Below are 13,406 nucleotides of genomic sequence, written 5' to 3'. Positions count from 1 at the left end.
AGTGGAATGAACGGTGACTGCCATCTTTACGAACGGAATCTGTTGCACCTCCCAGCCGTCACCGGGGGGGGGGGGGGGGGGGGGGGGTGTCTTGATACCTTTATATACGGCGGATACTCTCAATGGGCGAATCAAGCAATCTAATCAATATCAGATTTTCCCCTCGAGATTTTGCGTATGGAAATAACTTTGATCAATACGCACCGTAGTATATAAAACAACGATAATAAAATATGAATAAACCGAATATATCGTTTCTTTAAAAGCCAAAAAATCGGGGAGAGGGGTAGGGTGTTATCCTCTGACAAGTTTGTATGGGATATCGATGTTCATGAATACTCGTTTATCCTCTCTAAATGTAAGGTATGTTGAGATTGTCTAAGAAGCAAAGACTGAGACAGGAGGTGAAACTCTAACCAAGGTTAAGGATTTGTCGCAGTTCTATTATATTCATAATAATCTTTTTTAAACTGGTTTATTAATGAAATGCGATTTAAGCAGGGTTTTAATATGATATAAATATTGTTTTTGAAATGTCTTTTGTACATACACTGTATATTTCACTAATGAAATTTTCTGCATTTTTTTACGCTATGGGTCAGTATTCTGGGACTGATCCATAATTTTTTCAAAGGGAAGCGCGACCCAAGTTTATACATTCTCTGCCCCAAGACCCCCCCCCCCCAAAAAAAAGAAAAAAAAAAAAAAAAAAAAAAAGAAAAAAAAAAAAAAAAAGATTAAAAGAAAATAAGACCTCCTATTTTGCTTGAAATGACTAAACCGGGGATGGGGGTTTCAACTCCGTAACATCGTCCCCTTAAATCCGTCACTGGCTAATTTTGGAATGGTATTAACTATGACCGCAAAATTAAATTGCCGTGTCCTGAGTCTGTTATCTGTGGTCAAATCTAATTTTGCATTCATTGACCTTATATAACGTTAGGTTGTCATCCTACTTATTACAAACAAGAATAATGGAACCCATAGATACATGGAAAGATATAGAGAGAGAAAAATAAATCAACCATTAATTTCATGTTTTGATGGAGTTTCTACAGCAGCTATACTCTTTTCTAGCGTCTTTAAAAATCTATAAATAAACCTGGTGAAAATTAAACGGGAATGCACTCAATGACTTCACGTTACTATAAGACAGATGTGTAACAGCACTAGTACTACCACACATCTATAAATAGACATTTCCTATCAGTGGTTGTATAAAGGTAGAATATCTAATGTCGAGCTTTAGAACTGTAGTACACATGCTCTTATTATTTTTATAGACATTTCAATATCAACAACTTACAGTACTTGGCCAAAAGTAAGTTTCCATAGAAAATTTTCTTTACAGACTTCATGTAAATCTATCTTTTTTCAAAATCTTCTCTTGGAGCCAATTTTCCCTCTATGTGGATGAAATAAAAACCATTTTGTTTTAGAAATATCAAAAGTAACTGTTATATTTTTAAACAATGTTACGATGAAATATTGCAGAGAGATAACATAATGTCAATTTTTTTAATTCCAAAATTACACATACTTATATAAAGAGTAAGTGCTCTCAAATTAAACTTCGAGTTAAAATTGCCACATCTTTACAATAAATTATAATTTTTAAAATTATTCTGAAATTATTAGATGAGACTGTGAATACTTCTGAGATCAGTGCTTTTTATTTATCAAAATTGATCAAGAAATGCGATCAGAAAAATTGTTTGAAAATATATGGTTTTGCATGCATGAAATATATAGTGGAAATTTTCTCTGGGAACTTACTTATGGTCAAGTACTGTAGATGTAAACGGACACTAGTTTTTAAAAGTCATATGGAATAAGAGATGTGCTGATCTTAGAATTCAAAATATTATCCTGATAAAATGAAGAAAAAAAAATGACTAAAGAAAATAAATGTTGCATTATGATTTTATGCACAATGAAAATTATTATAAATGAGCTCTGAAAGTGACGCACCGACAGTAAAAGTGACGTCATAATGGTAAATCACGTCATAAATTTATACTGTCAGCTGTAATCATGGCATCAGTTACCATAATGGAAGAGGGTAAGGACGAAAACAGTAAAAGTAAGAAGCTAACTTACGAAGAATATATGGCGAAATATCGGAAGCGGAAATACAGAAGACGAAGACGGCGAGGCGGAATTCTCTGTTGTGAGTGGGATTAGGTTAATTCTTCATCGTGTATTGTAACTCAAGTCAAAGTTTTTGATCTGCAGGTACATTGGGGTTTGGCTATGTCCCTTAGATTTTCTTTATTCATATATTGGTTAATGTGATCTTAAGGGACACAAAACACATATCAATTCGATTCACTGTTATGTACATGTAAAAAGAAAATGAATACATGAAATGTGAATATACACATTGTGATTTATTTGTTATGTGTAAAATGTAAAGAAAAAAAAAAGTTTCTTGTACGATTGTAAATTATGCGGCCTGTCCGAGTCTTATATATAGGGCCTATGTATATCACTTCCGATCTGTATATATTGGGAAAAAATGATTAATTGGCATATTTCACATTAACATAAACAAAAACATTACGAAATATTCCCCTCGATATATTCCAGAGGAGGGTGTTCAAGTCATTCGAAAAAATGTTAGAAGTCTGATAATTCAAAGTGCCGAAATTGTAGATTTCTATGAGGTTAATATTCAAAGTTGTACATATTGTTTTATCAAGCTGATAGGTCAGTGTCACAAGGTAAATACTGTGCTACCCCCCCCCCCCCAAAAAAAAAACAACAACAAACCTACACTCTTTTTTTTTAACTAGAGGCAATGTTCATTAGGATGGTAAACACGTACATGTACACCATGACGAGTGGTTGAACTCCTACACATGTAGTTGACTTCAGCAGATCAGAATCTCCTGGTAGTGTGCGTAGTCGCCTTCTCCTCTAAGTTAATAAAAATGGGGAATTGTCTTCTGTATCACACAGCTAATTAATACGTGATTACATTTTTTCCCTAAAACTGACCATTTCACGTTTTCAATGTATCCCAGGTCTACCTACAGTATTATTGTATATCAACAATTTGATTGTGTTGTTTGGATGGTTTTCTACTATATAATCTGATGTATGATATATTGTACAACATTTTAGGGTAATACATGTACAAGATCTGAAGTTGATTTGTTCGAAATAAAGAATATTGAATTCACATCAGTCCTAGATTTACGTAGATACATGTTAATTAGGGTAATTTTTGTGACAAATCGATTTGATAATCCATCTCTTCCTTCAATTTAATAAAATAGGATACACTTTAAATTCAACCAAATACACAATAAGCCATTCATGATGTGTATCTATTACAGGTATAAATAAGTTTTATTTGCTAAAAGGGAAAGGTGTTGAGGAGAGAGAGAGAGAGAGAGAGAGAGAGAGAGAGAGAGAGAGAGAGAGACAGAGAGAGACAGAGAGACACACAGAGAGAAAGAGTATGTGTGTGTTATGAAATCGTTCGCTCCGCATTCTAAGAAACCTCAGCTTCCTTTCCGTTCGCGTTCACTCTTGGTTCGCATTCCGTTCCTTTTGCGTTCATCATTCACATTTCGTTCATCGGTCGCTCAGTTCAAATTCTTTATTTTCAAATGTTTTACGGTGCACGTTCTTTCACATTTCAAACTCTTAAGAAGTTATCAATACACCACATGTAAGCCTTTTACAATGGTTTTCTTTAAGATCTGCACTAAATTCTCAATTCATCATACATTGGACTTTTAAGTATTTTTTAAGGTAAAAAAACCAAAAAAAAAAAAAAAAACCAACTAATAACTGGCGGATTTAGAGGGGGCGCAAATTTTCAAATTTTCAAATTTAAGGTAAATAGCGGTAAATGGAAAATGTACTAAACGATAAAAAAAAAACCAACAATAATTTCTTCTACTCCCGGAGAAATAAATGACAAAATCTTTTGATTTCTTGAATTACTTTACTGTGAGAACTTAATTTTTTCCAAAAAACCCTTAAAATTTGGGTCATTTTATTAATTTCACCTTATCAAAATGATAGAAAATAGTACAAATGACTAAATAGGAGAAATATTTCAAGCCCCATAAAATCTGTAAAATCCAGGAGCTTTCGAGGGCTTCGCCCCCCTGGACACCCACAATTCCTGGATCCGCCCCTGAAGCATCATGAAATCCATCTTCAATGTCGTTTAGTGTACATGATTTTCAGCTTCATTATACGTGTTATGAATCAATAGAGTATTTAGTGTACATTATTTATTTATAAAATATCATATCTTTCCTTGCATTGTTAATTCATCGTTTGTTACGGGTTGTAGAATGTGTCCGAGACTGAATTAGATTTAGAAGTTCTATTTTGGATTCCGCCCTATAGTGCTGTGATAAAACCATGTCTGCTTCAGGTTTTTATCTGGCTGTCGATAAACTGGTCAACATATTACAGTCCAGCCCAGAGGAGTACAACGGCATTAAAACGGTATTGGGGTTTCCTATGGGGATTATGATTGGATTCGGTAAGTCATTGAGTACATGTGAGAAATCTTAAACAGTATGAATTTATTACTGATAAAACATATTGGTATATGAAAACGTTTTCATAGGGAAACTGCAGGCACATGCACCCCCCCCCCCCCCTTGCACACACATTCCTTTGGCAACATTCATTTTCCTTTATTCTTACAACGTACATGTAAAAACAGCTATTTTCACATGCAAAGTTTGTTATTTTCACATGCAAAGTCTGTTATTTTCACATGCAAAGTTAGTTATTTTCACATGCAAAGTTAGTTATTTTTCACATGCAAAGTAAGATGTACTGACTGATCCACCCACCTTTTAAAAAAAATATATTGAATAGCGGAATGGTAAGAATGTAAGAGTTTGAACAGATGAAGTGACCGTATGTAGTACAGGACCCCCCCCCCCTCCCGCCCCTCTCGCTCCTGGAGGGACATTGGACCCCCACAACGGCTCGTCATCTATCTCCTCTATGGAGTTCGGGCAAAATAATGTCTTTCGTTTTTCTGATTTGTTTTTTTCCTTCTTCAAATTTTCCTTTTCGCCTGCACCCCTCCCCTTTACGGAAGGCATTGCTACGTGCCTGCTTAAAATTACTGACAATAAAGCAATAAAAATGTATAATCAGTTTTATATGACAGTTCTCTCTTATCCGAGAATCAATATGTAATGAAAATGATCTCGTAATATTTATCATTATTCAGCTCTATACAAGGCGGTTTTGGAACCATTGAGCCTCCCGAAAGATTTACGTGAGCTAGTAGGCGGGGTCTTAGGACTGGCACTGGCCAGCGGCTATGCCATGTCGGTACAGGTGCGGTGCATTTCCTGGCTGCTGATCCCTACATTTTTTGGAAAGAAAGGGAGATCATTTGTAGGAGCTTATGCTATCATGTTTCTCATCTCAGGTATTGGGAGTTTTACCTTGACATTTCCAGCAGAGTCTGGTGGTTTGTATTCGCCCACTTGATCATGGCATCAAGTATTTGAAATGGGCGGAATTTCTGCACTCGTGTGATGTTTTGGAACATAATACAGACATGCACAAACCACACAAGTTACAGAACACCTGCGTATATATTGATAATTCAAATCATGTACGTGAACGTTCGTCTGTGAAACACGCGTAACAGCAGTTCTTTTATCAAGGTCGAGTATTCATGTACATGTAATAGGAGTGTCACGTTTTTTACGACAGTGCAAAAGTAAAGCATATTTCGCTGTAATATTCTACTGTCGCTGATCGTGACCAAGAATAAGATATAACAAAGTCTCTGTAGATGCATGCGTATAATTTCCTTAGTAGAAAAAAAAACTTGTAATGAATTTTTTATATTTTTATCAAAACTGGAGGTTAGAAAGAATAGATTTGCTACTCATTATATTAATATTTTGAGTTTAAAACTGTGGGTAAACGTGATTATGATCAGTACTTAGTCAAAAGTGCATAGGTCGTTACGTGGAGTGACCCGTGTTCCTCTGTACTTTTACTCTTTTCGTCTGCGTCATGATGTCCCATTTCAACATGACATTAATACGTCCAGACATCTGACGAAAACGAGGAAACAAACTGCAATGAAAACTATTAAACCTTACACTTGAAAGTAGGACGGGGAATATGTTGTTCCCCTTTTAGTATTACCCTTGAGTTCATAAGCTATGCGTAGATTTTAACATCTAAATGCATGTCTAGTAGTGAAATCTCGTGCTCTGCATGTTAAATGTATCAAACTGAGTGCTGGATATCTCCATCATTTCAGAAACAAACATCTAGAGAGTCTGTATTATGGAGGTATAAAAGCAATGAGTGATTTGTGAAATCGGAGAAGTGGATTCCGCAAAAATTATTGTTCATATTTAACTTTGAAGTATAATTTTTTTCTCGTCAAGTAGAAAGTTCAAGGCTTTTATATATAAGAAATAAATTTCATTTGTGAAAATGAATGCGACACGTACGCTTTACGCTGATATACTTCATAATCCCTATCAGCATTCCCAGCTCTTGAAATAATCAAATACACTTACTATTTTTATCAATTGGTTTGGTATTCATACGCGCATTGTTTACAACTGCAGCGCGTTCATAAGGAAATGCCCACCATTACAATATGTAATGACAGCAAAACGGCAAATACACTGGAAATGTAGATATTAAGAAATAAAGTACATGCATATGTACATTGAATCAGCATAGGTTTATTACTGAAAAAACATTGGTGAATTTTAATAGATTTATTATCTATCACATTTAGGACCAGTTCACAACATTATATTGAACGGGAGGGAAGTGGTCCGCTCATTGGTCTGCGCCACTGAGCTGGCAGCCAATCACACGGCCGCAAAGAGAGAGTTAAAGTCGAAACCATTCTCTGACGGAATGAAGGAATTCCAGGTATGCAGTATTAAACTGATCAGTCTATTGGATGAGTGTATTACATATACAACGAAGTTAAAGATGTACAAGATGTTTGTCAGAACAAATGTACATACCCCCCCCCCCCAAAAGCAAAAAAAAAAAAAAAAAACAACAACAAAAAACAACCAACAACCAAACAAACAAACAAAACAACAACAACAAACTAGCGTTCACCTACATCTCTGTCTGTCAAAATATTCTGTTTGGCATGAAGAAAGCTATCGTTTGAACACTCAATTGGACATTCTTTTTTATTGATTAAGTGTGATACATGTACGAAGTTAAAGGTGTCAGAACAAGTCAATAAAAAAAAGATAATAAAAAAGAAATAAGTGTTCACCTCCATTTCATCTATATCTGTCAAAAATATTCTGAATGACATGAACAAAGTGAGCGTTTGAACACGCAAAATGATGATCAATCGGACATTTATTAAATAAAATATTTTCTTCTTGATACACTTAAACATATTTTTTAAAATAATATGTTGTATTTTTTCTGTTGTAGAAAGAGGGTGCCCATTTGAAAACCATTACAAAAAAGATAGGCATAGCTTATCAACCAATAAAGGAGGAGGTAGGTGGATTAAATGTGCATTAACCAATCAAGACTGAGTTACAGGCCAATCCAAACTAAGGCTCATCAAACATCTTGCAATATTGATGAATAGTATCTGAAAATAGAATATGATTACTTCCACTAAGTTCAGAGCCTCGGTAATGGGGCTCTTTTACTCTGACTGTGAATCGAACAGTGCATATTCCTGTGGCGCTTGTAAAATCACTCGGTGTTTTCTGTCAAGTCAGGACTGAACTTTACACGGCCCTTTTTTATGTCAGAGTTTGAGTTTCCGGGTTTCATATCTTGTAGTGGGACCCGTTCTAATAAACTTGGTCTGTTGATGCTATGATTCAATATTGTAGAGCGAGATTTGAAGCACAAAATTGTTCGTCGCGGTGTATATCAATGGTCAACGACTGTAGAACCAGATAGGCTATGGGGGAGTGCAGATTTCTCTTGAGACTAGTAACATTTTTATTTATTTTTGTAGTTTCAATTGTGTAATACTAGACGTTAAACCCACTGTGCAAGTCGGATCCCTTTCGGAACATTGGGTATATCCAGGATTCTAAAGGGGGTCACTGAATGCTTTAGTGTATTGGGAACTCTCCCGAGATCAAGCTTTATAGTTATCTTTGTCAACCGAACAGTTTTTGTAGTTTAAAATTAATTATGATTTACGTAAGTCAGTCTTATCTCATTAAGTTAAAAGGAAAAGAGGATGACGAAGAGGAAGATGAAATGGCCGATCGAATGAGAAAAGTAGATAAGTATTCACGTGGTCGGCGGGGAAACCGGATGAAAAAGATTGATTCTAAAAATGATGAAAGTAACGCTCAGGATAGATCGGAAAAAGCCGAAAAGAATTACAGAAAGAAATTAGAAATGAGATGTGAAGGTATGATATTATATATCATCGACTTTAAATAAATCCAAATTTCTTAAATGATAACTTCAGAATATGAGTATAACTGTCTGGTTTGAACGTCTTATTGATTTTCACGTGTATTGTTTGATTATTCGTTAAACATACGAAAGGCAGTTAATTATCTGCGAGTTCTTATGATCATTTCCCGTTGTTTACTATTTTTTATTATGTTTTATCGGAGACTCTGCTTTATTTCTGTTCGGGTTTTAATGTTGCAAATACACATGATAGAATGAATGAAAAAAAAAAAATGAACGAATGAATAAGTCATTTAATCAGGTTTGATTTATTCACATTAGGAGTTTGGAGTCACGTTTTCACTTGTTTGATCTGTTGATTTAAATATTTTTTTTTTAGAGTACTGTAAACAATTATAGATCGCTGTGTGTTACATGTATGTTGGTTATTCTGTTTGAAGATGCATAATATACTCATTCATATAATCAATCAATCAATCAGATGTATGGAACAAAGCAGTCATCAACTGCCGGAAGAAATTTAAATCTCTGGAGAAGAAATGTCTGTCTATGATCCCGATTATCGGTTATATTCTGTGTCTGCCGCTAAAACTGACCTTCTTCTGTGAACTTGTACGAGGTAAGTCCGTAGTCAGTAATTCCTATCTGTTGTATGTATAACCAGTTTGTATTCTATATCGTTTTGGTTTTTTTAAATTAAAGCATATCTTTTTAAACTTGCATTTAATCTGTATTTGGGTATTTATGTGTACAGTTATCTAAGATAATAATAATAATACCCCCCCCCCCCCAAAAAAAAAACCCCAAAAAACAAAAACGAACAACAACCCAGTTTTAGTATTATTTTATACCCTTTTCTATCTACACGAAAGGCGAAGCTAACGAAGAGTGATCAATCTCTTAACTCCTATAACCAATACAAAATAGATAGTTGGGCATATTGTTCTTTGCTTTAGTTTGTTTCAATTGTTATACATGTAAAGTGCTTCAAGTGTAATTGGCTTAATTAGATAAAGTGCTATATAAATGTATAATAATACTATTTTTAAAAAAATGATAATTCTGGGAACTTTTACGGAGTAAGTCGGTACAACACGTATTTCTAACTGATGTATGTATATCCATTTTGCATTTTATCATTTTATGATTTAAGCTAAGTCTTTTTTCAACTTTGAAGGCATCCATTTGTACTTATAAAAAATTATGGTAAATCTTGCGTTTTCAAAGTCACTGTCCAATATTTTGGCATTGACATTAAGAATTGATTCAAATTTCAGGAAGGCACTAATTAATTACTATGTGTTTTCTGATGCCATGGTAATGTTATCATAAAAAGGAACACTTTTTCAGAATTATTGCTTTTTTCATTTATTAAAAAATATAATTTCTGAATACGCAATACTTTGTATCAACGTGTTGCTGCTGTAGAACTTTGAGAAAATTTAATAAAACTTGCCTACATTTAGATTCGAGCCTTTATAGGATAATGTAAACTGTATCAAAGAATAAATGATAAAGATAAAAACAAAGGCGAAAAAATTCCTGCTTTTTGCCAGTATTAAGGAGTGAATTTTTTTTATATCTCAAATAGAATGCAAATCAGAATCTAAGTAAACAATCATTGCCCATCAGTTTATATCGTGGTTTGTTACTGACATATTGTCATCAGTGAGTTGACAGTGATATTAGTTTGTGGGTGATATCACATTGATATCTGTCACTTTTTGAGAGTTATATATCTTGGAAATTTGACAGTGAAATTTTTTTGTCATTAAATTGACAGTGACATTTGTCGGTGATGGTGACGTAAAATGATATATGTCGGTGATTTGACAGTGATTTGAGTTTGACAGTGATTTCACAGTTATACAATGTACTTATATGTATCCACCAATGATTTGACAGTATTGCATGTACATGTACATATATAACAGTTCTACTTGCTTATCGATGATTTGACAGTATTACATGTATAACAGTTCTACTTGCTTATCAATGATTTGAGAGAAATTTTAGCTATAGTCAGTGATTTGACGGTTACATAACTTTTTGGTTTGTTTGTCAGTGATTTGACAGTGTTATTTAATTGACAAGATTTATTTCAAGATTGATAATAATTTTGTCAGTGATTTGACAGCGATTTTTGTTTGTATGTTATTCAAAGTGTTATTAATTTTTGTTTATCGGTGATTTGACAGCGGTGTTTACTAGTCATTAGACAGTGTTATTTATCAGTGATTTCACAGTAAATTTTATTGTCAGTGATTTGATAAAATGCTTGTTTGGCAGCGACTTGATAATCATATTTGTCGGCGACTTTACAATGATATTATTTGAAAGTGATTTGACTGATATTTTTGACAGTGATCTTTTGACAATGATGGTTTTGACAGTGATGGTTTTGACGGTGATATTTTGACAGTGATGGTTTTGACAGAGATATTTTGACAGTTATTTTTTGACAGAGATATTATTGACAGTGATATTTTTGACAGAAGTATTTTTGACAGTGACATTTTTGACAGTGATATCTGGATTAGTAGGGATGGAGTGTGAATCTGTTGATTTTATTGACTTGACAGCTATTGTTGACAGTGACTTAACAGAGATATTTTGACAGTGATTTAACAGTGATATTTTTGACAGTAATGCCTGGGTCAGTAGGAATGGAATGTTGATCTGTTGTTGACAGTGATTCAACAATGATATTTTTTACAGTGATATCTTTACAGTGATTTGCCAGTAACATTTTTGACAGTAATATTTTGACAGTGATATTTTTGACAGTTATATTTTTCACAAATATTTGAGAGTTATGTTTTCTACAGTGATACTTTTGACAGTGATATTTGTCACACAGATTAGATAGTGATGTTTTTATCAGGGATATTTTGACAGTGCTATTTAGGGCAGTAGGAATGATATGTTGATTTGTTGATATATTTGACAGTGATATTTTGGCAGTGATTTTACATTGATATTTTTGATACTGATATTTTGACAATGAAATTTCTGACTGTGATATCTTCACAGCGATTTTTTGACTGGTGTTTTTCACAGTGATATGTTTGAGTGATATTTTGACAGTTATATTTTTCACAGTGATATTTTTGACAGTGATTTCACAGTGATATTTTGACAGTGATTTCACAGTGATATTTTGACAGTGATTTCACAGGATATTATTGACAGTGATATTTTTGACAGTGATACCCATGCCAGTAGGATTGGGATATGAATTGTTGAAGTCAGTTATTTGACGGTGATATTTTTGACATTGATTTGACAATTATATTTTTGACAGCGATTTTACTGAGATATTTTGACATTGATACCCGGTGCAGTAGGATTGGAGCATAAATTGTTGATTTCAGTAATATGACATTGATCTTTTTGATAGTGATACCCGGTGCAGTAGGATTGGAGTTTAAATTGTTGATTTCAGTGATATGACATTGATCTTTTTGACAGTGATACCCGGTGCAGTAGGATTGGAGTATAATTGTTGATTTCAGTAATATGACATTGATATTTTTGACAGTGATACCTGGGGCAGTAGGAATGGAATGTGAATCTGTGGATGTCATGGAGCCTGGATTTGGGGATACTTACATTGCAGCAGAGGACACGATGGATAACATGGATAACAATTTTGAGGTTAATCTACAGTATAAGGTAAGATTACTGAGGTTAATCTACAGTATAAGGTGAGATTACTGAGATTAATCTACAGTATAAGGTAAGATTATTGAGATTAATCTACAGTATAAGGTGATATTACTGGGATTAATCTACAGTATAAAGTGAGATTGCTGAAGTCAACCTACAGTATAAGGTGAGATTACTGAGGTCAATCTACAGTATAAGGTGAGATTACTGAGGTTAATCTACAGTATAAGGTGAGATTATTGAGATTAATCTACAGTATAAGGTGAGATTACTGAGTTTAATCTACAGTATAGGGGGAGATTATTGAGATTAAGCTACAGTATAAGGTGAAATTATTGAGATTAATCTACAGTATAAATGAAGATTATTGAGATTAATGTACAGTATAAGGTGAGATTACTGAGGTTAATCTACAGTATAGGGGGATATTATTGAGATTAATGTACAGTATAAGGTGAAATTATTGAGATTAATGTACAGTATAAGGTGAGATTACTGAGGTTAATCTACAGTATAAGGGGAGATTATTTAGATTAATCTACAGTATAAGGTGAGATTACTGAGGTTAATCTACAGTATAGGGGGAGATTATTGAGATTAATGTACATTATAAGGTGAGATTATTGAGATTAATGTACAGTATAAGGTGATATTACTGAGATTAAGCTACAGTATAAGGTGAGATTACTGAAGTTAATCTACAGTATAAGGTGAGATTACTGAGATTAAGCTACAGTATAAGGTGATATTATTGAGATTAATGTACAGTATAAGGTGAGATTATTGAGATTAAGCTACAGTATAAGGTGAGATTACTGAGATTAAGCTACAGTATAAGGTGAGATTACTGAAGTTAATCTACAGTATAAGGTGAGATTACTGAGATTAATCTACAGTATAAGGTGAGATTACTGAGATTAAGCTACAGTATAAGGTGAGATTACTGAGATTTATCTACAGTATAAAGTGAGATTACTGAGATTAAGCTACAGTATAAGGTGAGATTACTGAAGTTAATCTACAGTATAAGGTGAGATTACTGAGATTAATCTACAGTATAAGGTGAGATTACTGAGATTCATCTACAGTATAAGGTGAGATTACTGAGATTAAGCTACAGTATAAGGTGAGATTACTGAGGTCAATCTACAGTATAAGGTGAGATTACTGAGATTAATCTACAGTATAAGGTGAGATTACTGAGGTCAATCTACAGTATAAGGTGAGATTATTGAGTTTAATCTACAGTATAAGGTGAGATTACTGAGATTAATCTACAGTATAAGGTGAGATTACTGAGGTCACTCTACATCATAAGGTGAGACACATCACATTGTTTT

The 13,406-nt window shown here is 33.7% G+C and overlaps 2 protein-coding genes across 2 annotated transcripts in view; both read left to right on the top strand.

Annotated features, from left to right (window-relative positions):
• LOC125662394 (uncharacterized) overlaps positions 1-13,406 on the top strand; it is a 1,158,266-nt gene that overhangs the window by 1,117,745 nt on the left and 27,115 nt on the right. The window lies entirely within an intron of this gene.
• LOC125663239 (E3 ubiquitin-protein ligase DCST1-like) overlaps positions 2,037-13,406 on the top strand; it is a 28,272-nt gene continuing 16,902 nt past the window's right edge. The window contains exons 1-8 of the mRNA XM_048895539.2: positions 2,037-2,170; positions 4,400-4,510; positions 5,219-5,422; positions 6,767-6,906; positions 7,438-7,506; positions 8,197-8,389; positions 8,879-9,016; positions 11,939-12,072. Of these exons, the coding sequence (XP_048751496.2) occupies positions 2,053-2,170; positions 4,400-4,510; positions 5,219-5,422; positions 6,767-6,906; positions 7,438-7,506; positions 8,197-8,389; positions 8,879-9,016; positions 11,939-12,072 (1,107 nt within the window). The 5' untranslated portion in view covers positions 2,037-2,052. The remainder of the gene's footprint in view (positions 2,171-4,399; positions 4,511-5,218; positions 5,423-6,766; positions 6,907-7,437; positions 7,507-8,196; positions 8,390-8,878; positions 9,017-11,938; positions 12,073-13,406) is intronic.

Source organism: Ostrea edulis, chromosome 8 (assembly GCF_947568905.1).
Source record: "Ostrea edulis chromosome 8, xbOstEdul1.1, whole genome shotgun sequence".
Classification (NCBI taxonomy): Eukaryota; Metazoa; Mollusca; class Bivalvia; order Ostreida; family Ostreidae; genus Ostrea; species Ostrea edulis.
This window is presented reverse-complemented; position numbering and strand designations above follow the sequence as displayed.